General features: G+C 51.5%; 1 protein-coding gene across 13 annotated transcripts in view; it reads right to left on the reverse strand.

Annotated features, from left to right (window-relative positions):
* The window catches only part of ANK1 (ankyrin 1), a 241754-nt gene that overhangs the window by 24271 nt on the left and 193616 nt on the right, over positions 1-23867 (reverse strand). For all 13 annotated transcript variants that reach the window (XM_063610965.1, XM_063610964.1, XM_055296053.2 and 10 more), the window contains 15 exons: positions 23336-23432; positions 21949-22027; positions 20575-20672; positions 20262-20486; positions 19085-19239; positions 18513-18724; positions 17820-18024; positions 17027-17123; positions 16567-16795; positions 14375-14500; positions 14128-14247; positions 12413-12491; positions 12058-12132; positions 10067-10198; positions 8442-8588 (listed from right to left, as the gene is read on the reverse strand). In XM_063610965.1, coding sequence (XP_063467035.1) covers positions 8442-8588; positions 10067-10198; positions 12058-12132; positions 12413-12491; positions 14128-14247; positions 14375-14500; positions 16567-16795; positions 17027-17123; positions 17820-18024; positions 18513-18724; positions 19085-19239; positions 20262-20486; positions 20575-20672; positions 21949-22027; positions 23336-23432 — 2076 coding nt within the window. The remainder of the gene's footprint in view (positions 1-8441; positions 8589-10066; positions 10199-12057; positions 12133-12412; positions 12492-14127; positions 14248-14374; positions 14501-16566; positions 16796-17026; positions 17124-17819; positions 18025-18512; positions 18725-19084; positions 19240-20261; positions 20487-20574; positions 20673-21948; positions 22028-23335; positions 23433-23867) is intronic.

Consider the following 23867-nt stretch of genomic DNA (forward strand, 5'->3'; position numbering starts at 1 on the left):
ATGATAAAGTGGTTGTACCATTTTGCATTGCCACCAGTGGTGTATGAAAGTTCCAGTTCCCCCATATCCTCACCAACACTTGATATGGCCAGGCTTTTTAATTTTAACCATTCTTTTAGGTGTGTGGTGGTACCTCCTTATAGTTTTAATTTATATTTCCCTAATCACTAATGATGTTGAGCATATTTTCATGTGCTTATTTGCCATGTGTATATATTCTGGGTGAAAAGTCTGTTTGAATCTTTTGTTCAATCTAAAAACTGAGTTGTTTTCTTATTATTAAGTTTTGAGAGTTCTTTATCTATTCCAATACTATAGCAGATGATTATTTGCCAATATTTTCTCCTAGTCTGTAGCTCATCTTTTCATTTTCTTAACAGTGTATTTTGAAGAGCAGAAGTTTTTTTTTTTTTTTTTTTTTTTTTTTTTTTTTTTTTTTTGAGACGGAGTCTCGCTCTGTTGCCCAGGCTGGAGTGCAGTGGCGCAATCTCCGCTCACTGCAAGCTCTGCCTCCCGGGCTCACGCCATTCTCCTGCCTCAGCCTCTCCGAGTAGCTGGGACTACAGGCGCCCGCCACCACGCCTGGCTAATTTTTTTTTTGTATTTTTAGTAGAGATGGGGTTTCAACGTGGTCTCGATCTCCTGACCTCGTGATCCGCCCGCCTTGGCCTCTCAAAGTGCTGGGATTACAAGTGTGAGCCACCGCGCCCGGCTGAAGAGCAGAAGTTTTGATTTTGATGAAGCCCAACTTGTCAATTTGTTCTTTTATGGATTGTGCTTTTGGAGTTGTATGTGAGAAATCTTTGCCTTAACCAAGATCTTTAAGGTTTTTTTCTTGTGTTTTCTTCTACAAGTTTTATAGTTTTAGATATTACATTTAATCTATGACCCATTTAGAGTTGATTTTTGTATACAAGGTAATAATCCAAGTTCATTTTAGTTTAGTTTTTTGCATAAATGTTCATAAATGATATTGGTCTGCAGTTTTCTTGTTAATTGTCTTTCTTCCCAATATCAGGGTAATGCTGGCATCATAAACTTAATTGAGAAGTATTTTCTCATTTTCAGTTTTCTAAACAAGTTGTTTCTTCCTTAAATGTTTGGTAGAATTCACCAGTGAAGCCGTCTGGGCGTGGACTTTTCTTTGTAGGAATGTTCCAAACCATACATTTAATGTCTTTCATTTATATGGGGCTATATCTACTTCTTCCTAAGTGAGCTATGATAGTTTGTGTCTTTCAAGGAATTTGTTGATTTCACCTGTTTTCCAATTTACTGGCACAAAATTGTCATAATATCCCTTTATTGTCCTTTTACTACCTATAGAATCTGTAGACATTCTATAGGTAGTATATATTCCTTATTCCTGATATTGGTAATCTGCAGGTCTTCTCTTTTTTCATAATCAGTCTGGCTACAGGTTTATCAATGTTACTGATCTTTTCAAATCACCAGCTTTTGGTTTCATTAAGTTTCTCCAAGTTTTTCTGCTTTCTGTGTCACTGATTTCCACTCTGATCTTTATTATTTCCTTTATTCTATGATTTTGGGTTTAATTTGCTCTTCTTTTTCTAATTTCTTAAGGTAGAAAAGTCTTTATTTTGCTTTCATTTTTGAAGTTGCGTGTGCTAGGTATAGAAGTCTAGGTTACTTTGGAGATGTTGTTTCTTTCTTCTTTAAAGATGTGGCATACTTACAAGATGCCACACTGTGTTCTGGCTTGTGTTGTTTCTTTTTTTTCTTTTTCCTTTTTTTTTTTTGTTTTTTGTTTTTCGTTTTTTTTTTTTTTTTTTTGAGACAGGATTTCATTCCTGTTGCCCAGGCTGGAGTGCAATGGTGCAATCTTGGTTCACTGCAACATCTGCCTCTTGGGCTCAAGCAATCCTCCTGCCTCAGCCTCCTGAGTAGCTAGAAGTACAGGCACGCACCACCATACATGGCTAATTTTTGTATTTTTTGTAGAGATGGAGTTTGGCCATGTTGCCCAGGCTGGTCTCGAACTCCTGAGCTCAAGTGATCCACCCACCTTGACCTCCCAAAGTGCCAGGATTACAAGCGTGAACCACTGCGCCCGGCCTTGGCTTGTGTTGTTTCTAATAAGAAATCTGATGTCAATCTTATTTTGGTTCCCTTGTACATAACACATTTTTTTCCCTCTGATTGCTTTTAAGATTTTTCTCTTTACCACTGGTTTTGACCAGTTTGCTAATAATGTGCCCTGATAGAGTTGCTCACGTGTTTCCTGTGCATGGGGTTCATCAAACTTGTTGGATCTATGTCTTCATGATTTTTAACAAATTTGGCAAGTTTCTGTCCATATTTCTTTTTTTGCTTTTTCTTTTTTTTTTGCAGGGGATGGTTGAGAACTCTGTTGCCCAGACTGGAATGCAGTAATGCAATCTCGGTTCACTGCAACGTCCACCTCCTGGGTTCAAGAGATCCTCCAGCCTCAGCCTCTCAAGTAGCTGGGACTACAGTCATGCACCAGCATGCCCGGCTAACTTTTCTATTTTTTTTTAGTGGAGACAGGGTTTCACTATGTTGGCCAGGCTGGTCTCAAACTTCTGACCTCAAGTGATCCGCCCACCTCGGCCTCCCAAAGTACTGGGGTTACAGGCATAAGCCACTGTGCCCAGCCCCAAATTTCTTACAATACTTTTTCTTCCTTCTTTTCTGTTGGGAACTGTAATTTCACATATTAGGTCACTTGAAATTGCCCCATAGCTTTTTGTTTCTCCAAAACAGAAAGAAAAAAAAATGTTTGGAGTTTCTCTTGCTATATTGTCAAGTTCACTAATCTTTTCTTCTGCAGTATCTAATGTCTAATCCCATTCAGTGTATTCATCCTACACATTATAGTTTCATCTCTAGAAGATTGGCTTGGGCCTTTAAAAAATATCTTCCATGTCTCTACTTAGCTTTTTTGAATACCTGAAATACTGTTACAATCACTGTTTTACTATCTTTGCTAATTCTTTTTTATTTTTGAGACAGAGTCTTGCTTTTGTTGCCCAGGCTGGAATGCAATGACACTATCTCGGCTCACTGCAACCTCCGCCTCCTGAGTTCAAGTGATTCTCCTGCCTCAGCCTCCTGAGTAGCTGGGATTACAGGCGCCCGCCACCTCACCCAGCTAATTTTTCTGTATTTTTAGTAGAGACAGGGTTTCACCATGTTGGCCAGGCTAGTCTCAAACTCCTGACCTCAGGTGATCTGCCCACCTCGGCCTCCCAAAGTGCTGGGATTACAGGCATGAGCCACCATGCCCAGTCCTTTGTCTGCTCATTCTAACATCTTTGTCAACTCTGGGTCAGTTTCAATGGATTGATTTTTCTTCGCATTATGGATCCTGTTTTCCTGCCTCTTTGTGTGTCTGATTACTTTTAATTGGATGCTGGACATTGCAAATTTTACTTTGTGGAGTGCTGGATGTTTTTGTATCCGTGTATGTTTGAGCTTTGTTCTGTTATGCAGTTAAGTTACTTGGAAGCAGTTTGATCCTTTTGCATTTTGCTTTCAAATTTTATCAGGGAGGACTGGAGCTTTGGGGGTTAATTTTTCCCTGTTTCTGAGATAAGATCCTTCTTTGTCCCCTGAACAAAGGCTGTGAGAGATCAATTGGAAATAGCTGGCTAATACTCATCTGAAACTTCTGGGGGACCCTCTGCAGGTCTCCAGAGTGTTCTGTCTGTGCAACTGTCTCCTCTCTGGTGCTCTGTCTTGAGAACTCCAGCTGTCTTGGTCCCCCTGGACTTTCAAAACGGTAAACTAGACAGCTGTAGGGCTCACTTCATTTATTTCCCATGCTTTGTGGATCAGTGTCCTTTGTTATTTGATATCCATTGTCTTGAAAACTGTTGTCTCATATAGTGTGTCCATTTTTGGTCGGCAGTAGTTTCAAGCAGGAGGGTATATCCAGTCCCTGTTACCCTGTCTTGGCCAGAAGTGGCACACATCGCATCTGACACAGCTCCTTGGATTTGGCTGGATGAACATTCCATCACTCCTTGGAATTGCGATGAGACTTGAGAACTGGGAGAGGGCAGCTTTGCAGCCACAGAACACTTGAGGCTCATTCATGGGTTCCTTTTGTGACTTTCCCACGTTGAGACTTCCACGGCATTTGCTTTAATGGAATTTCACCCAAATAAAGATGTAAGGGGCCGGGCACGGTGGCTCAAGCCTATAATCCCAGCACTTAGGGAGGCTGAGGCAGGTGGATCACCTGAGGTCAGGAGTTTGAGACCAGCCTGGCCAACATGGTGAGACCCCCGTCTCTACTAAAAATATAAAAATTATCTGGGTATGGTGGCGGGCACCTGTAGTCCCAGCTACTCGAGAGGCTGAGGCAGGAGAATCGCTTGAACCCGGGAGGCAGATGTTGCAGTGAGCCGAGATCGCACCATTGCACTCCAGCCTGGGCAACAAGAGTGAAACTCTATCTCAAAAAAAAAAAAAAAAGTATGGATACAGAGACCACATGTACGACCTCTGCAGGAAGTCCCTGCTTGTCTTCACTCTGGGACTCCTTCCCTGGTAACAGCATTTAGGGTACATGCCCAGCTGCTCCCTGTCTCAGCCATGCTGGCTGAGATCCAAGGCCACAGGTAGCTAGCTGTACTCCTGGTGCTGGTGGGGGTCACTATGAAGCTGGAGCAATACGTGCACAAGTGCATCCTTGTGAGGAACATCTCACAGGTCTGGGGTGGACCAGACCATAGGCAGATCCACTGGATCCCCCAGGGTGAGTTCCAGAATGTCTGTCTCTCTGGTAGTCTCATGCAGCCCCACCACACCTGGGTCACCAGCCCCTCCCTCAGTCTAGAGGCCTCCTCTTGGGGCTACATGTTGGAGAAGTCAGGTAAAAGGCAGCCACACATATTGGTTTGGGGAAGCATACGGTCAGGTGGTCCCTCCTCATTCTAGGTCACTGCCCTGGTTCTGTGCTGACCCAGAGGTAATAATCGTCCTGCTAGCTTAACATCAGCAGCAAATGGGGCAACAGGGGTCATCAGACAGCCTCGCCCCAGACAAGGCCACACTTCACTAGCTGCAGTTGTGAAGAATTGAAGGAAATAAAACATGTTTTATTTCCAAGTGGACATTAGTTTGTGTCTGATTTATCAGGCCAAATGGAGCTCACACGGGTGTGAGATGATCATTTCTCCTTTCATAAGGGAAATCTGTTTTATTTTCAGAAACATGCTATTTTATTTTGGCTCTATAGGCCATGCTTTCTTCATGTTTATTCCCAGGGCCTGGGCAGTCCTCTCCTGTGTGGGAGAAGCACACTGGCCTTTTGGCCTGAGCCCCTCTGCTCTGGCCAATTAAGGTGCTGGTGGTGAGCAGAGCTATGAAGGGAGAGACAGCCTCAGGCTTCTAATTCCTGGACACCCACTTACGTCTCGCTCACAGAGCTGCCTATCACTGCCCAGAGTCCCAGGGTCTCAGAAGGAGGCTCAGACATGCAGAGGGACCAGGAAAAGCACAGAGGAGCCAAGGTCCGACCGTGGGCATCAGTGCATTGGGCTGGGTGGGCACCAGGTCAGGCCATCACGAGCCCTGCCCAGAGGAGAGCAGAGAAGCTGCAGAGCCTGTAGTGCCCCCACATCCCCCTTAGACCTCTGACTGTCCTGCCACCTTCTCTCCAGAACACAAGGACACCCAGATGAGGGCTAGACTTTCTGGGGCAGGGAGGAAGGCAGGAAAAATATAAATAAGCTGATTCTGGACCAAGCAGGGCATCGGTGCATGAGTCTACTGGGGCCGGGGGAGGGTGCACAGGGCACAGAGCTGGGTCTATCGGGGTCCTGCCAGAGAGGGTGTCGGGGGCTGCTGAGGCTGCATAGAGCAGCCAGGAAGCACGGAGCATTCGACTGTGACCATCTGAAATCAACTACTTGGGAGAGGGCTCCCTCAAAGACTTAAGTGCAATCATGGCCAGAACCCTCTGATGGCTTTCCAGCTCACTCCAAGTCAAACCCAATGTCCTCATGACAATCTATGGGTGGGCTCCGTGTTACCCCTCCAGCCCCCATGCCTGCCCTCTCTCCCGCTGTCCCTTCGCCCCCACCTCCAGCCCCGCCCTGTGAACGCATCAGGAAAGCCCTCTTGACACTCCCTGCTCTGAAATCTTCCTCCTCAGTGCCGACGCATGGCTCCCACTTCATCTCCAGCAAGTCCTCGAGTGCCACTCGCTTCCCTTGCACCATGAGTCCCCCCCGGCCCCGACTCTGGTCTGTTTCTCCTGCACCATGCGTGGTAACTGCTGGTGTGTGATACAGTTCCCCACGTGGCTCTCCTCACAGGAGGGAAAAGCTCCATGAAGGCAGAATTTTGTTTTGTTTTGTCTGGTTGAGAACAGGTATCTCTCTCCTGCCTAGCACAGTGCCTGGCGTGTGGCTGATGCTTGAAAAATATTTGCCAAATGGGCTGACCCCCTGAAGCAGAGCCCTTTCAGCAGACGTGGAGTGCACAGGCCCAGTCCCACACAGGAATTGAGAACCACTCGGGCAAGAATGCCTCAAGGCCTGGTGGGAGCCAGGGGTCTGTGGCCCGGGGAGATGCTCACAGATGCCCAGGTCTGTAACTGTGAATATTCACACTCATGCGGTTCTGGTGGCCTGTTGTCCTGTAGGTGCTTAATCAGGGCACAGGAAATCAAAAGTGTGCCCCTCTGACTTGACCGAAAGTACACGCTAGGTGTCAAAGAAGCCTTGACACACGGGAAGGGAGAGGAGCTTTGTCACCAGAATTTCCCCAGGTTTGTGGCCTCTCTCAACTGCCCTCAGCCCACTGAGCTCCTGTAAAGCTCTGGACGGGTCCCCTGAGGGGAGGCTGGAATCCCCAAGGGGGTGGACCCGGGGAGTGGGCCGGGCACATGCAGCAGGCAGCACCACACAGCAACACCCGTGCACACACACGCACACATGTATGCACACGCACACACACGAACACGCACACATGCATACACACACACACACACGCACATGCACGCACACATGCACACACATACGCACGCACACAAGCACACACACACATACGCCCAGGAGACGGCCATGATATGCGTGGGGAGACAGGGCTGGGGGCCATGACATGCATGTGGACGTGGCCGGCTCTGCGCCTGCTGAAATGGGGACAGTGGAGACAGGCAGCGCGATAGCATGAGTGCACAGAGGTCAAGATGAGGTCACAGGCAGAAGAGAGGCGATGGGATGTGATCAGCAGATGGGCCCTGCTCCCAGGATGCGAGATGGGACACTTCAGGAGACACAGGACACGGAGCAGGGGACAGGGAGGGCTCAGCGGGCACACGGTCCCCCGGCAGGGGCTCCATGCCCAGGCCCACCTGGGACCCGCCCTCAGCCACGCCCCCAAACTGTGTACCCAGTCACAGGTGCCCACCCTCAGCCTGGGCGTGGCGGGGATGGCCCTTAAGACGAGGAGCTTGAGGAGCATACACATCACCATGCAGGCATCCAGGGTGACGCGTCAGCCACCCGAGGAAGCCATGTCACAGACATGGAAATTTTGTTTCAAGGTCTGTAAGGAATTTTAGGGATCCAATCCAACTTGCTGATTTTACAGAAGGGGAGAGGGCTCAGTCATGCAGGGAGCTGGCAGGAAGGAAGGGCCTAGAACCCAGACCTGGCGGGAGAGTGGGGCCTCGCTGTTTATGTGCCTGCTGGCCAGAGAAGGGGCGGGCGAGGAAGGGGTTGCAAGGGGGCCTGGCCCAGGAGTGGCAGGGGCTTGGGGGCAGAGGTCACAGCCTCCTGTACATCCTCTCCTTGGTCTGGATCTCAAGGGGGATCCCTGCCATGCTGAGTCACATCAACAAAGAATGAGGGGAAGGAGATGAGATGATAGAAAAGGGAGAGAGGAAAAAGCACAGAGACCCGGCTCCAGGAAAAGCAAACTGCTCAGTCCCTAGAAGTGGCCACAGCAGGATTCGTAAAACACCGTCCAGTTAAACTGCGCTAGACCTTGGGCCAGGAATCTCCATGCCCTCTGCTTCCCAACCACTGACTGTTTTACAGATGGGGACACTGACATCCCAAAGAGGGCCCACACCTTGCAAAGAGCTACTAGAAAGTCTGCAGCTGTGTAGGGGCAGTGTCTAGCTGGAGGCCTCTGACTCAGCTTTTTCCCATACACCAGGCCCTGTGGGGACGCAGTTGCTGATGGCAACGGCCTGGGGGCCATTCTGCAGGGCTGCAGAGGCTCAGGCGGAGGCGATGCCCACCTGCACAGGAGCAGCCATCTCTCTCCTTTGCCTCTGCTTCCCCGGAAAGGAGGGACTCGTTGCTGACAAACCAGACCTCCCACCAATGGGAGGCAGAGTGGGCTTTGAGGGATGACGTATTGTGGAAAGGGGTTATTGGTGCTGATGTCTGTAGGGCAGGGCCCCGGCTCAGCTCCCACCTGGTCCAGGTGACACTCACCATTTATCTGAGAGGGTGACAGCGAGTAGTCGCGGTCCGTGTGCCGCCTGTCTGGCTTCAAGTTGCGGCTCTGTCGGCCGGAACCCTCCAGCATGTTCACGATCTCGCCACGGTCGATGCTCTGCAGGGCTGTGCACAGATTCTCCACTGTGGGCGCAGAAGAGAGATGCGCGTTACTGCAGGCCAGCGAGCAAGGATCACACGGGCTCAGAAAATGGGGCCAGGATGAAGATGGAGAAAGAAGATAATTTTTTTCAGAAGGTGCAGGCAACCCTCTTTTATTAGAATCAAAACAAACTTCCTCTTGGGAGATTACTTTTTATACTTCAAGAGATCTTTTCCAAATGCTAACAGTGGGCAGTTATTTTTATTTATTGGTCTCTGTTACCAAAAAATAATAAATTATTTTATTTATTGGTCTCACTCTGTCACCCAGGCTGGAGTGCAATGGGCCACTCTCGGCTCACTGTCCACCTCCCAGGTTCAAGCAATTCCCATGCCTCAGCCTCCTGAGTAGCTGGGATTACAGGTGCATGCCACCATGCCCGGCTAATTTTTGTACTTTTAGTAGAGACAAGGTTTTGCCATGTTGGCCAGGCTGGTCTCGAACTCCTGACTTCAAGTCATCTGCCTGCCTTGGCCTCCCAAAGTGCTGGGATTATAGGCATGAGCCACCACGCCCACCACAGTGGCCAATTTAAAAGTCTAGAAAGACTGTTTTATTATTATTATTTTATTATTATTATTATTTTGTAATCTAAGAGGAATACTACAAGAAAATAAGGATGAGAATGATTAGATTCTGTCCTTTTGAAATTCTTGGTCGTTGCCAGATGATTTGAGATGCAAATGTAAACACTCAATTTCCACTTAGTGGTTTTGAGTCTGGGAATCTGGTTGAGGAGGAGCTGAAAAGAGAATGAGGCAAAGCTCCCTCCAGGTTGGAGGAAGCTCCTGGGAGAATGGGAACTGGTTCAGACTGGGGTCCAGCTCACCCAGACTGTGTCCTGAGAGGGCAATACTCATTTGCTTGGGAAATTCAACAGGAAGACCTCAAAGATGAGTCATACACCCTGCACAGATGTTGTCATCTAGGAGTCCTGATGCAATTTTTATTTTATTTTTTTTGAGTCAGGATTTTGCTTGTTGCCCAGGCTGGAGTGCAGCAGTGCAATTGTAGCTCACTCAGCCTTGACCTCCCAGGCTCAAGTGATCCTCCTGCCTCAGCCTCCAGAGTAGTTGGGACTACAGGTGTGTGCCACCACACCTGGCTAATTTTTAAAGGACTATGTTACACAGTCTGTTCTCGAACTCCTAGGCTCAAGCAATCCTACCACCTTGGCCTCCCAAAGTGTGGGGATTACAGGCGTGAGCCACCGTGCCAGGCCTTGCAATTTTTATCTTATTCCAAGGATGTGAGAAAGGCCGAGGCCAAGCTTCTCTGGTCATGCCTTCTGGCAGGACTGCCTGGAAGACCTCCTGATGCAAGTGGTGCGTGTGTGTGTGTGTGAGAGACGGAGACAGACTGACTCCAGAGGCCAGTGTCATGAATGGAATTTGAAGGAAGAACTAGTTTGGTGGGGAGGAGGTCCTAGGACAGGCTTTCTCAGCGGGACGGTACTGACTCTTTGCATTTTGGCCTTCACGGATGACCCAGAGGTTCAGCAAGGCCACGCTCTGCTCCAACAGGGAGTTGGGATTTTCCACTCGGATCCTGTTGATGTCTTCCACACTGAACTGCAGCTCCCGGGCCAACTCTGCAAGCAAAGAACCAATAGCAGATGTGAGCCATGCAGGGGGCCTCCAGCACACAGGCTGAGTGGGCACTGGGGCATGAGGGCACCCAGTGGGGAGCACAGGGAGCTCTGAGGCAGCCTCCCTTGGGTTTGGTCTTCCTTCTTATCAAGAAATTCCTTATGAAATGCCAGCAACCTATACCTTTATATCCCCACAAAATGGAAGAATGGGAGGGGTGCTTGTTAAATAGGTCCTGAATGAATGAATGATCAAATGTCCTTTCTTCCTTTCGTAACTTCCAATATGAGATGATATGACTTCTCAGCAAGGTCAGCAACTTCTGCAAGGTCACAGAGCCAGCGAGTCCCTGAGCCAGGAGGCAGCCGTACCTGCCGATTCTCACCCCAGTGCTGCCTGGGCCACGCCATGCCCTACTGCCGAGAACTAATGAGAACGGAAATGGACTCCTGAGCTTATGCATCTTCAGGGAGAGGCATTATTTACATTTAAAATGAAAATACAAGTTCCCATCTAAATGCAAGGCAATAATGCAGACTGTTAGCCAACATCCCCCATTATTTTTATTGTTATTTCTTTAGAAGGAAAATAGCTTTAGAGTCTAATTTCAAGGATGAAGAAGACTGGGGAGAAAGTGATGGTGAGAATCAGAACACGCACATACAACACAAATGTGCACACACTCACAACACATATGCGTGCATACACACATGCACACACACGCCTCCTGAGCAGTCAGCAGTCATGGGTTAAAGAAGGAGCCGTGTCTGAACTTCTGAGTTTGTCACACTGCCGTTCCACAAGTTATTGCCAAAACGTTTCTGAGTGTGTCTAAAGTGTTCTCCAGGGGAAGTGAATGAAGGGAATCCACTCATATAAAAGCTAACAAAAAATAAGGAGGGGAAGGGGAAGCCAACTCAGCGTCAACAAGAATTGAGTGCCGGGCTCTGGACAGAAATACAGTTATAATTAAGCATTCACCAAGCTGCGCTTGGTTCCTCTTCTTTGTTGCTCAAAGCCACACAGTGCTGGATACTGACCACTCGCACCCCCATTGTTCCTAAAGACAGGGTTTCTGACATTAGGCTTCTGTTTAAGGATCCCTTAAGGTGGTTTTCAGATTCCCAATTCCAGCAACCACTTTGAAGGCAGGGATCAGCACAAGAACGTAGCTTCTTCCTCTCCCTGTCCATGACTTCACCCTGCACTCTCCAACCAATCAAACACCTACACACTCCAGCCACTCCAAAGCCCTTAACAGCCCTAGCCCTGAACCCCTCCTTGGGGAGACGGATTTGAGTTTCCTCCTCCCTCCTTGTTTGGTGGTCCTGTGATTAAGCCTCTTTCACCGCTGCAACCCCGTGTCTCCGTGTGCCTTCAATTGCCACTCACACTGGGCAATGGACCTGCTGTGGTTACACAGGGAGAATCCAGTTCTAGGGTCTGTGGTTGGGGCACAGCACATTCTGAGCCTTCACTTTATTTGCCCACCTGTCTCCCTTAAAATAAGATCTACCCCGACGGTTGGCAGGACTTCTGCGAGATCCAGCCACAGCCATAGACCATAGTGGAATATGTTGAGACTTGCCCTTTCCTTCCCTCCTTTTCGAGGTCTCCTGTAAACTCAAAAGCTGATTCTTTCTTAGAAAGGAAAGTCAGACAGAGATGGAGGCAGGGGGCTCCCCCTTCATGGGCACCCAATGTTGTGGCTTGGGCAGCAGGCCCAGCTCAGATAATCACAAATCAGATAACCCATGGGCGATAAAAGGAGGGTTAGAAATGCCTCATTCATTGCTCATTACGGGGGAAGAGGGTAGGTGAGATGGACAAAGTGCTTTTCTGTCCCCAATTCCCCACTCACCTGCCCAGCTGAGACCGAGGTGCTCTGAGATAACAGCCATCTTCATCTCTGGCTGGTCTGTCCCACTGAGAAAACCTGGGGAGAAGCATTAGATTTCATTTAGTAGCCAGGGCAGGACACAGTTGACAGGCATGAGGACATGGCCTGTGATGGATGTGGCTTCCGTGTGCACTGGGGTGATTGTCTAGACTCTCTGCAAGATCAGGGGAAGACCCGAGTCAGCTCTGCAGCTGCTTTTGGAACTGGCTGAGCGAGCGGCACCTCAGCAGAGCCCTCACAGGGCTGCGGGGAAATGAGCTCACGCCCACCCTTCTTGGGAAGGGAGCAAGCATGCATCAACACACAGAGGCCATACCTGGTATGGACTCGCTCAGAATGCTGTATCGCAGAGACAGGGGCGTCGGGGTCCTTCTCCTATCTTCAGCTCCGCTTCCCTGCAGAAGAAGAAAGGGTGCTTTGGGTTTTGGACTCTCCCCACCTTCCCAGAGAAAGTGATCTGAGCTCCCATGCTGCAGGGGTGTGGAAGGCTGACCCCAGTCCTTGTAAACAATCAGTCCATTTCTTCAGGGACTTAACACAAAGAGTAACACATGGGAGGAGTGGGAGTGAAGGGAAGTTGAAGAAGCGCACATGCGTTATTAATCACAGTCGTAATAACGGCAAGCCCACGTCACCCCATCACCTGCGAGGCCCTATTTAATGTTCATGGCAACCTAGGAGGTGGGTACTGTATTATTCCCATTTCATCAATAAGTAAACTGAGGCATAGAGAGACAAAGTTCCTTGCCCAAGATCACCCAGTTAATATGCGATGGAGCTGGGTTTGAACTTAAAACGATTGTTTTTCTTTTTGGATTTCTTTCTGCTTGAAAGACCCGTTTCTGTACTGCCCTAAGGCCTTAACATCACAGCCCTGTGGAAAAGCATCCAGATGTTTGCCCAAGGCTGCAGAAAAATATTCTCTCTCTCTCTTTTTTTAAGAGCCAGGGTCTCACTCTGTCTCTGAAGCTGGAGTGCAGTACGATGGCACGATCATGGCTCACTGCAGCCTCAAACTCCTGGCCTCAAGTGACCCTTCTGCCTCAGCCTCCCGAGTGCCAGCACTACAGGTGCATGCCACCATGCCCAGCTAATTTTTCAGTTTTGGTTTTTTGTACAGACAGGATCTCACTATGTTGCCCAGGCTTGTCTTGAACTCCTGGGCTCAAGCAATCCCTTGCCCCAGCCTCCCAAAGCACTGGGGTTACAAGCATGAGCCTCTGCGCCCAGCCTGAAAATCCTCTTTTGAAAAAGAAGTTGGTTCACCCTCATCTCATGCCCAAAAAGAAAAGAGAGATTGAGCCGTGGACTTATGAATGTAACCTTGCTTCTTTCCTAGTTTAGCATGGAAGGCTAATGATTAAAACAACAACAACAGCAAAACAACACCAACGAAAACCACGGAGACGGTCTGGAGACGTATGATCCCTCCAAAGTCCCTAGCAGAGGTGGTGACTGGGATACTCTTACAGGTATCGACAAGTGAACATACGTGGCCAAGACTCCTTTGCTGAGCTCAAAACCCTGGGTGTTTGCAGTGGCTGAGGACACCAGGCTTCCCTTCTGTGAGGGCCTAGCACCCTGGGAAGATAAGCAGGTAGATGAAAAAGCGGCCTGAGAGAAGCCGTGCAGGGGCTGGGAGACCTTAGCAGCTCTCCTTGGTGTGAACCTCGGAGGCCTTGGGCCAGGGACACCAAGGCAGATGCCCTTAGGGCCCCTTGTCACCTTCACACCTAGGGAGCCCAGGGTCCACAGCATGAATGTGCCCATCACCATCTGATACCAACATTTGTTCTTCCTGTCACATGACCAGTGCTACACTGCAAATTGCAGAGAGGGTCAGGGCACGGTCTCCCCGCCAGGCCACAACATGAGCATGTGGAGGAGAGCTCAGCACCTTTGCATGCCTCGGGGGACTCAAAGTTTCCACCAGGAAGAAGCCCCTTGGAAGTGCTGGACCTGGGGTCTGTTTGGGGACCTCCTACAGGGAACCTGTCTCGGGCCAAGGCTCCTTGGCAGGTGCCAGCTCACCTTGGTGCAGGGGGGCATGGTGATGTTCAGGTGGCAGAGAATGTGCTGGGTGTCCTCGTACTTCATCGCCTTGCGCAGAAATGACAGGGACCCTCCTGGCTCTCGACTGCTGTCCCTCACCTAAACTCAATCACACAAAGGAGAATTCAGGGGCCCTTTTCTAGGCCACCCAGCTGTCTGGTTTAGAGAATTCTGCCTCCCCAACTTTCTAGACCCAGAGGAGAGGTCAGCCAGAGGGCACCGGCACCTTTACAGGCATGGCCAGACGGTTCTCCCGAAATGACTGGAAGTGGAAGCTCCGCTGCTGGGCAGCTTTCTTCACAGGCACCAGGTTCCCGGACAGTTCTGCAAACAGGGACATTCCTTCCAACACCTGCAGGAGAGGAAAAGCAGATACAGCTTGTCAGGAGGAGAAGGGCCCAGATGTCCCCCCTTCCACCTTCGGTCCTTCTCTCTCCAAGACACTCTGCTGCAGCAAGAGGCATGGGGATGTGTGCTGCGAAATCCACTGACTGTTGTAGGAAAGGCTTTATTTCCAAAATTGTGATCAATGAGGCATGCTTCCCGACTTCAATAGATTTTGTAATATGTAGGGATCTTCAAATATCCCTGAGATGTTGATGAGAATTGCTATCAAGTATTCCAAAACTTCACTTGAATATCATAACATAGCTTCTGAAAAACAACAACAACAACAACAACAAACCCTGGTTCTGGGCTGGGCATGGTGGCTCACGCCTGTAATCCCTCCACTTTAGAAGGCCAAAGTGGGAAGATTGCTTAAGTTCAGGAGTTTGAGACCAGCCTGGGCAACATAGGAGATCCTCATCTTTACAAAATTTTTTAAAAAAATTAGCCAGGTGTGGTGGCATGTGCCTGTAGTCCCAGCTACTTGGGATGCTGAGGCAGGAGGATCACTGGAGGCCAGGAGTTTGAGGCTGCAGTGGGCTATGATGTCACCACTGCACTCCAGCCTGGGCAACAGACTGAGATCCTATTTCTAAAAATAAAACCAAGGTTCTGTTTTTACGTCTGTCCAAAGATGCTTTGTTCATGAGAAGAGCTGGAAACCAGCACTTGCTCTATTTTAATCTCACCCATAATAATGATCCCTACTGTGTATATAAAGCTTTCAACTGAGAAGTTATCATTAACTCATTTGACAGTTGAAAAAACTGAGGCTGAAAGAGAAAAACCGGTTTACCTCGTTAGTGCCTAAGACAGGAATAGAACCAATGTTCTAGTCTTGCGCTTGTTCTACGGGGCCCTCAGCCTTCCCCAGGAAAACTCAGTGCAGATTCTGAGGCTTAGATCACTGCTGGCTTACTATGCATCTTAACCCAAGTGGGTCTCTTCGGATCGGTAACTGGTTCAGACCTAGCCCCCATGCCTTCACTCTTCACATTATCTGTTGAGCCCTTTCCTCTGCCTCCTCACCTAGGTGCTACTGAAACCCTAGCACAGCAGGTGATAGTGTGGACTCTGGGGCCAGAGATGACCTGGATAAATCCCGTCTCCACCACTCACTTAGCTGTGTGACCATTGGCAAGTTACTTAACCTCTCAGCCTCAGTTTCTTAATACATAAATAAGGGATAATAAAGGTACCCACAAATATAAGAATTAAATGAGATTATGCAAGAAAAGCACTTTTAGTTTTTTATTTAATAGAGATGGCATCCCACTATGTTGCCCAGACTGGTCTCAAACTCCTGGGCTCAAAGCGATCCTCCTGCCTCAGCCTTCCAAAGTGTTGGGATTATAGGCGTGAGCCACTGAGCCTGGCCAGCACTTTTGTTTGTTTGTTTTTTGTTTTGTTTCCTGCCCCCACCACCATACCCAGCTGGCTAGCACTTTTTTTTTTTTTTTTAAACAGAGTCTCGCTCTGTCTCCCAGACTGGAGGCAACAGTGCGATCTCGGCTCACTGCAACCTCTGCCTCCCGGGTTCAAGTGATTCTCCTATCTCAGCCAGCCAAGTAGCTGGGATTACAGGCATGTGCCACCACGCCCGGCTAATTTTTGTATTTTTAGTAGAGACAGGGTTTCACCATGTTGGCCAGGCTGGTCTCGAACTCCTGACCTCAGGTGATACGCCCGCCTTGGCCTCCCAAAGTGTTGCGATGAAAGGCGTGAGCCACTGCACCCAGCCTGGCCAGCACTTTTAATAGTCCCTGGTGCACAAGACCTTCGGCAAATGCCAACTCTTTTCACAGATCACTGGAAGAAAAGCCGGCAGCCTCCTCTGAGATGTGCGTGGTGGCATCTCTCTCCTTTCCTGAAGCTTCTCTAAGATGCTTCTCAAGATAGGTCTCAAAGAGAGACAGCTGTGGAGCCCCTCGTCTACAGAGGGGGGACTGCCTGCCTGCCCCAGGCAATGGTGTTCTGGAGAAAATGGCGGGAGGGTTTGTCCCAGAGGCGGTGCAGGGCCCAGCCCCGTACCTCTATGTCCCTGCTCCGGGCCACCTCCACGAAGTTCTCATGCTGCTCCAGGGTCTTGTCCACTTTATCATCTGTCATGCAGTAGCAGCGCAGGCGCCCCTCTCGGGGGTCATTCATCTTGGCAAAGATGACAAATTTGGCCACGTAGGGCACTGCAGTGAGCTCTTTGTACAGCAGGGTGGCGAAGTTCACAGCCTCAGCAGTCCGAGGACAGTCCGACAGCCAAAACCTAGAAAGTAGGGTGAGTTATAATGTGCTCCAAAGTGCCCAACAGACAGCATCCTTTCCATCCAGACGGGAGCAGCCCGTGAGCCACGCCATGGCTACTCTTGCCACACTTGTGGTCACGGAGGCTTCCACGTGGAGGGGACAGTGAGGGAGCCTCAGCCTCAGGCCTGGACGGCAGCATACAGCCTGAGGATGGCCCACACAATGCTGGGCTGGGCTGGCCTCTTCTCACCTGGCGGAGACATTGGTAGTGAAGTTGGCACACTCGTTGGCATATACAAGTTTGGTGGTTCCTGTTATGTCTTCCCACTGGGCTTGGTCTGTTCCTCCTGTAACACCGGTAGAAATGGGGCTGGGGACAGTCTTCAGGACGTAAGCATGGAGCTTACGAAAATGCTAAGGCCCTGGTGTGCAAGGTGAGACTGGGTGAAGCTCACTTTGTCTGCAGCCCTGGGCACACCTACCCTCACCCTCTGCTCTTCCTCCTAGCAACCTGCATGCCCCTCCTCCTAGGGCATGGAGGGTTCTTCCCCAGGGATATGGACTTTTTTTTTTTTTTTTTTTGAGATGGAGTTTCACACTTGTTGCCCAGGCTGCAGTGTAGTGGAATGATCTCGGCTCACTGCAACCTCCGCCTCCCAGGTTCAAGCAATTCTCCTGCCTCAGCCTCTGGAGTAGCTGGGTTTGCAGGTGCATGCCACCATGTCTGGCTAATTTTTGTATTTTTAGTAGAGACGGGGTTTCTCCATGTTGGTCAGTCTTGTCTCGAACTCTTGACCTCAGGTGATCCACCCACCTCAGCCTCCCAAAGTGCTGGGATTACAGGCATGAGTCACCGCATGGGCATGGACTTTTATGCAGATGCATCATCCTTCCATCTCTTGGAAGAGCACCTCACTCCCGGGGAAGTCAACAAAAACTAAGAGGATTGCTGGCCTCGCCTTCTCGAGTCATCCCCCTACTGTGTTCCAGAAGCACTGCAGTGCCGGCCGAGAACACAAGTCTGAGGCAGGGGCCCCTCTCACCAATGACGCTGCAAAGCAGGCGCAGGCTGGTGGTGTCTCCCTCCCCGCTGTCCCTCGGATTGTCCGTCCAGGAAGGAGGCAGCGGGATCCGAAGCCCGATGGGGCGGTGGAACTTCCGGCGCCGGGGCTCCACGGTGACAATGGGGCTGAATGTGGCCTGGTTGCCCAGGAGCTTAGTGACAAGCTCATCCGGGACAGGCTGGGCCTGTGAAATGACAGAGGCAGGACACTCAGGCCCAAGCAGGAGAGTGGCTAGTCAGACGGGAGGCAGCTCCATGCCTGGTGAGAGTGGCTGTCAGTGCACGGGGTCCCCCCTGCTGTTGGACCACAGAACCGACATGGTGGAGCTTGCCTTCCTGAGCCCTTTCTCCCCTTCTCCTCTGCTTCTTACTCCCAGGGCTGGTGCATCTTTGCTTGCACCATAGTCAACTCCCGGAGGTCATGCGGTTCCCGCATGCTGCACAGACCGGGCTGTGCAGCTTGATGGGTTACCAGGGGTTCTGCAACTTATCAGGGAGCTTCCACCTCACCCCTTCCCACTAGACTCTCCTTTCAGCTTTAAACTCAGATCTCCACTGTGGCATTTCAAAGCACCAGACAAAAGTGTGGGGATGTCCTGGGGAAGAGTGTGGCCTTCCCAGAGGCCTGGAGTTCAGTCCACCCCCAGGACCTGGCGGGGAGGAGGGCTGTCACCTGCAGAGCCAGCTTCACTCTCTTGGTGACAGCATTCTCCGGGAACGTTGCCTGTACCAGGGGCACCAGCTTGCTCTTCAGGGAGCCCCCTTCGGGACCGATGGTGTCGTAGTCCTGGCAGAGCCGCGACATGATCACGAAGTACAGCGGGAAGTCGGTGGTGATTATTCGGCACACCCTCTTCTTCTCCAGCTCCTCCAGGCTCCCCAGCTCTGGAATCACACACACAGGCCACCACCCCGGTCACATCAGGCACAGGTGCAGGACTTCCAGGGGCCCCAGAGCCTCCTTGTCCCCAAGACCCAGTGCACACACCCTCCCCAGGTGCCGGGTGGCATAGTGGCCAGAAGAAGTGGCCAGGCCCAGAGGCCTAGCAGAGGAGATGCGGCTGCAGGCAGCAGCTGAGCATCCCCTCACACATCCTGGGGACCCAGGGCTTGTCCACACCAGGCCATTCCCAGCCTCTTGGGGCTTCCCAAACTCCAGGTGGCCCTCAAAGACCACCTTTAAGGTGCAACTCAAACCCCTCTTCTGCAAGGAGGGGACCCAGCCCTGGGATCCCCCGCCCCTACCTTCGTCCATCCCGTTGAGGATCTGATCCAGGTAGCTCTCTCCATAGCGGCTCCTGTGCTCCTTCCACACGGAGCCGTTTTCACTCCTCAGAACCACGAGCTCGCGGTCTCCACGGCCGTGGGAGGCAAAGTGCGGGATCTCCACGATTACAGGGCTGAAACAAGGACACAGTGGTGATGGGAGGTGCTCACACAAGGCACGTGGGGCACAGGGAGGGATGGGGCTGCCGGCTCCCACCCAGATGGGTAAGGCGCTTCCGCAGCCACGTGGAGGCCCCACCTGCAGGCAGGTCTCTAAGTGGACTAGACCCACGGGGAGGTCCCCAGGGCTTCCCATGGCCCCGCTTGCTCCCCGCCAGGCCTGCAGTGACAGTCAGGGCAGGGCCAGTCTCATTTCATGGGGGCTCTGCTTCCACGACCTAAAGATCCTGTCCTTGCACCTGATTCCAAAAATCCACCTGACATCCCTAGACAGGTGACCTCATCTATCAACTGGCCATAATGACATTTCCTTTGGAGGGACACTTTGAGGACAAAGGTCAACGAGAAAACTTGCTGCTTTGCAAATTGTGGTGACCGCTCTGAGGGGGCCAGGAGGGTGGACAGAGGTAGAAGGCAGGGCCTCCTGGTCAGGCCTGTCCCCACATCACACCCATTGTGCCTGAGGGGCAGCAAAGCTCCAGGAGGAGCCCAGGCTGCTTCAGGGGAGTGGAGCACAGGCTCTGGAGCCGGGTACTTCCCTTGTCCTCAGGGGGAACGGCCAGGGAGGCCGTCTTCCTGGGGACTCTCAGTGCATAAAAGGTCAGACCCTCAGGCCTCAGAGTGGCCTTGTCTCTAGTGTCACACAATATTTAAGAGTTGTTTTTTTGGTTTTGCTTTTTATTTTTTACAAAGACGGGGTCTTGCTGTTTTCCAGGCTGGTCTCGAACTCCTAGGCCTCAAGCGATGCTCTCACCTCAGCCTCCCAAAGCACTGGGATTACAGCATGAGCTATCGTGCCCGACCTGAGATCTGAGAGTTGTAAGCCCTCTTAGGGCTATGGACGCCTTCGTGTGTTAGGAAAAGTCAGGGAAAGGGGAGGGGCACCCAGTTCTGTTTCCCCGTCAGGACAGTGGAGATGGTGTGGCCTCCGTGGCACAGGGACAGGGGAAGACACGGGCTGCCCACGCATGCTCACCTCAGGAACTGTGCCCCCGTGGGCCCCAGCGCGATGATCCTGCTGGCCAGGCCCTCCTCCTCGGCCAGTGGGGGTGGCGTGCTGAGCTTCTGGGGCTTGACCAGGCGGCAGGTGATGCGGGTGGGTGCCGCGCACGTCCGTGGCGGGATCACCACTCGCAGGCCGTTGTGGCGACTTCCTCTCATGGAACCACCCCGGGCGTCGACCATGAAGCTCACCAGAAACCTAGGAGTGGGGCAGATGCACGTTGGGCTTCTGCATCCCCTCTCTGAGATGGAGACAGGAGTCCCCAAGCTCTGCGCCCGCTACTCACCCTGTATGCACCGGGCTGGCCACCGGGCTGATGTTGTCTGAGGTCTCAGTGGCTGGGCTGCTGGGGATGAGGGAGTCCTCATCATACTCTTTAGATGCCTGAGGAGAGAGAAAAGGTCCTCCTGTCCCACCTCCTCCTGGGCCAGCTGGATGCCATGCCAGGGCGTGGAGGCTTGGAAGAGCCTTGCCGCCAGAAACCAGGTGCCACGTGGAGAAAGTGCTCCCACGGGACCCCACTGCCCTGTCAGACAAGGCTGTCCTGGGGTCTAAAAAGAAGCACGAGCTTCCTCCCACCTCCATGCCTCTCCTTGGCTCAAGACCCTGGGACAGAGCCTTGGAATGGATGGAGCCAGTCTTCACTGTTCAGTCTGGCTCCAGGCTCCAGGCCCCAGGCCTGCTGCACCTGCTGCAGACCCGCCCCCTTCTCTCCAGCTCTGCCCATGGGGAGCCCTGCCCTTGGCAGGCCAACTTCCTCTAGGGTGCGCACTGCATCCCAGCACCGTGACCTCCTCGCCACTTAGCTGTGGGCGGGCTACCTGCCCTGTGGACATCTGGAGTCCACGAGGTGAACACAACAGACTCCTGCCCTTGTGGGGCTTCCTGCCTCCTCACCTGTGCAACAGGTACTTGCCTTAGGGTAACGCTGCAACTACAGGGATGCCAGGCCGCCCTGGCACAGCCAGCAGGACCTGAACCCAGGCTTGGTGCTCTCTAGATCTTCACGTTTGCTTTTCCCCCTGGTCCAGAACGTCCTTGTCCCTCGCCCTTGTTGATCTAATCCTCTCCACTCCCTACGTCTCACCTCCTCCACAGATGCTCCCAGCCACCTTGGGGCTGGCTAGGGCCTCCCTGCTCTGCACTCTGTGAGCACTCACACCACACAGTGGAGCACTCCCCCACTGTCCCTCCTGGTTCTGTGCTAACTGGGTTCATGCGTGCGAGTCCACTCTTTCCGGTTGGGCCCCGGCTCCTAGGAGGCAGGTGTCCAGCCCTCCTGCCCGAGCCTTGTCCAGGGTGCACAGCAGGAATCCAGTAAACATCTGCTGGCTGGAGTTCCTACCCTAGGCCAAGAGTTGAAGACAGTGGGCTGGTCAAGGACCCGCTGGCTTCTCACTGCTGCTGTCCTGGGCTGCATCCAAGGATTGCGCCACCACAGGAAAGGGCCCCATCTGACCATCTCTCCCAGACGCCGCCCACCCAACGCCGCCAATGTTGCACCATTATGAGGCGTCCAAGCGTGGAATGCCAGTTGGACAGTGAGTGGCACGTGAACTATTAGTGCCTATTGTGCTATGTACAGGCCACCCCTCAACAATCACTGTCCCAGGTACTCATGCTCTCCACATGGGGAAACCACAGAGAAGGAGCTTCTCACCTGCTCCTGTTCTTCTGACCTGATCACCACTGTCTCAGGCATGACACAGGGAATCCTGGGGATGGCTGGAGACTCCACCCTGCGTGCCAAGAACACCAGAACATCACAGGGCTGATCCACATGTGCACACAGCTTCCTCTTCCTCTTGCCTCCAAGCCTCTCCCTCCGGCTTTCCACTCCAGAGCCTGACTGCACTTCACAACCTGGTGGAAGGACCGCCTCCTCCTCCATGAAGTCCTCCCCAATGACTCCAACCTGCACTCGTCACCCCTTTCTCTACCTTTAGAACCTGTTGACAGAATCCTCGCTGTGGCTAACAATATATCTTTCTGTGTTGCTACATGACCACTTGGTGTGCGTTTCGATCCCACCAAATGAGTCCGTAAGTTGCTTATGGTCAGGGTTACAGCTCTGTATTTCTTTCTAACAGATGTCCAGCAAATTCAAATGGAGTAAATGGCCCCGTGGCTTCACTCCCTGCTTGTTCATGGGACACTTCTATCTTTTCAGAAAACACCTAGGGCTCAGTGTTTCTACAAAGTCGTCGATATTAGATTGCTTTGCAAAATGTCCCTGTGTACACTGTGCCCACAGTGAGATAACTCACAGCAGTCACAGGGGCAAATGAGAAATGTGGTCCATGCAGGCAGACCTGGATCTCCCCTGGCTTGTACCTAACATACCTCAGGGGCAGGGGGATACAGTCAAGAGTTCGAGCTTAGCCTGGCACTAGTTTCTAATGTGAATCTTCCTCAACTTTTTTTTTCTCTTTTGAGATGGAGTTTCGCTCTTGTTGACCAGGCTGGAGTGCAGTGGCGTGATCTTGGCTCACTGCAACCTCCGCCTCCCAGGTTCAAGCAATTCTCCTGCCTCAGCCTCCCGAGTAGCTGGGACTACAGATATGCGCTGCCACTCTCAGCTGTTTTTTTGTATTTTTAGTAGAGACAGGGTTTCACCATGTTGGTCAGGCTGGTCACGAACTCCTGACCTCAGGTGATCCTCCTGCCTCAGTCTCCCAAAGTACTGGGATTACAGGTGTGAGCCACCACGCCTGGCCATCTTCCTCAACTTTTGGATGAGAAGTTGAGTGTGGATAAGAGGGAGGGGGGTGTGGATATAAGGCTGTGAATGAGGGGAGCCTGGGAGAGGAGGGGAGCCTGGAAGAGGAGCAGAGAGGCATCCAGGCAGCATGGTGTGACGGAGGCCTCTGCCTGCCCTAGTGGCTAAGGTACCGAACTAGCACATCCTAAGGTGCAAACCTTCTGTCTCTCCAGGCAGTGCACCCAGCGCCTGGCCTGCTGTGCCCTTCCTCCCTCTGGAATCCCTGCTCTGAGCCACAGGGCTGCACCTCAGCACCCCTGGGGACCCTCCCGGGAGCACTGCTCACACTTGATCTAGCTTCGGCACAAAATCCAGCAGCTCCTTCTCTTCATCGACATCCCTGGAATCCTGCCTCTCAGCCTTGGAGCCAATGAGTTCTTCCCCTGAAACAGCAAGAGCTCAAGTGAGCGACGGGGTAGAGGAAGAAAAGTCCTTCTTTTTTTAAAAAACCTCTGTTCCCACTCCGCCTCTGGGGGCTTGCTCCTGAGGAATGGGGAAGGTCTTGATGCTGCAAGGAGACTGGGAGCAATGTCTTTGCCCAGTCCTGGTCCTCCAGCTCTGGGATAGAGAGCAGGGCAGCCAGCTCCTGACATCTTAGATGCCTGAGGCTTTGCAGGAGGCCAAAGACACAGCCAGAAAGAACTTTGTTCGCTTAGTTCCAATTCAAAACAGCCCTTTTAGCTGTGCAATGGCACCAAAGAAGGAACTGCTACTGCTCTTCTCCACTCTACACCAACAGAAGAATAAACTACAGTGGAACTGGACCCACTCATTTCAAAGGGCTGGAGAATTTTTTGTAACCATGGCAGCCAAAACCT

This window comes from Symphalangus syndactylus, chromosome 10, assembly GCF_028878055.3.
Source record: "Symphalangus syndactylus isolate Jambi chromosome 10, NHGRI_mSymSyn1-v2.1_pri, whole genome shotgun sequence".
Taxonomy (NCBI): domain Eukaryota; kingdom Metazoa; phylum Chordata; class Mammalia; order Primates; family Hylobatidae; genus Symphalangus; species Symphalangus syndactylus.